The sequence below is a fragment of the Belonocnema kinseyi genome, chromosome 6, assembly GCF_010883055.1.
Source record: "Belonocnema kinseyi isolate 2016_QV_RU_SX_M_011 chromosome 6, B_treatae_v1, whole genome shotgun sequence".
Classification (NCBI taxonomy): domain Eukaryota; kingdom Metazoa; phylum Arthropoda; class Insecta; order Hymenoptera; family Cynipidae; genus Belonocnema; species Belonocnema kinseyi.
This window is the reverse complement of record NC_046662.1, coordinates 18,834,965-18,836,203: the sequence shown is the minus strand read 5'-3', so window position 1 is coordinate 18,836,203 and position 1,239 is coordinate 18,834,965. Positions and strand designations below refer to the sequence as shown.

Sequence of the window (1,239 nt, the reverse complement as noted above, 5' to 3'; positions counted from 1 at the left end):
ATTTTACTTACAAAAAAAGTTCTTAGGTTCAAAAAAACATTCAGTGAATTGAAAAACTGTGGTCGGTAATATAGGTATTTAGCTGTGTCACATGCCCTTAAATTAAAAATTGTTTTATTCACAAGGCTTGAGATTGAAAATCTGAATGATCGATAACATTTTTTGAAAATGGAGATTTTTTCTTAAAAGTTGTGTACCTTCAAGTTGGAAAGATAAAAGTCACATTTAAATTAAACAATTTTATTTTTAAAAATAGGAAAACATGTGTAAACTAACGAAAAATATAATTTCTAACTACAGATATATTATCGCCACTCAGGATCGCGAGTTTCAAGATCGCGTTAGGAAAATTCCGGGAATTCCTCTTCTTTATTTGCACGAGAAAGCTCCAACTCTCGAACGTCCATCCGAAGCAAGTTGTAAGCGCGCCGAAGAGTTGCGGAACGGAGCAATCACGAACAATTTGCAAGTTCAAACAATTAAGATTCTAAAAGAAAAATCGGGTTTGGCAGAAACCGAAATCAAAATCAAAAAGAAGCGAAAAAGGGGAGGCCCGAACCCTTTGAGTTGCAAAAAGAAACAGAAAAAGAATCTAGAGATCCAGTCTGCAAAAACAAGTGGGAAAGTTAGAAAGAGGAAAAGAATTAAACTACCAGCTCATGTAAAAGAAGCTCTGAAAGCGCAAATTTCTGCTTGAGAAATAAAAACACGACTTTGACCAAGAAAATAAATTATCTACAAAATGGAGAAGAAATAAGGACTTGGTTTTAAACATAAAATAGTGCTTTGCGCTTGTCCGATTAAATGTTTTAAAAAATTGGAATAATTTCTACGTTTAACCGATGAAATAACTCTCTCGTTTTCAACTTTTTTATTTTTCCGAAAAAACAGTAGATTGTAACTAAAAATAAATACATTTTTAGGATTCTCTTTTTTTGTTTCAAATTTTATTATTTTGATAAACATTCATCTCTTGGAGTAGAAATTTTATGTTTTAAAATGCAACTATTTGGTAGCAAGTTTATTAATTTGGTGAAAATTTAACAATTTTATTTGAAAAATAGTTCTTTTTGGTTAAAAATTAAACTGATTCGTTGAAAATTCGTCTTTTTGGGTTGAGACTTCAATTACTACTTTTTGGTTGCAAATTATTCTCTTTTGGTTAAGGTCTTAACTAGTTTGTACGAAAATCACATTTTTGGTAGAAATAGTAAGCTTTTACATTTTTTCGTTGAAAAT

The 1,239-nt window shown here is 30.3% G+C and overlaps 1 protein-coding gene across 1 annotated transcript in view; it reads left to right on the top strand.

Annotated features, from left to right (window-relative positions):
* Positions 1 to 928, top strand: part of LOC117174428 (rRNA-processing protein UTP23 homolog) — a 4,961-nt gene extending 4,033 nt beyond the window's left edge. The window contains exon 3 of the mRNA XM_033363544.1: positions 301 to 928. Coding sequence (XP_033219435.1) covers positions 301 to 697 — 397 coding nt within the window. The 3' untranslated portion in view covers positions 698 to 928. The remainder of the gene's footprint in view (positions 1 to 300) is intronic.
* Positions 929 to 1,239: the final 311 nt, after the last annotated feature.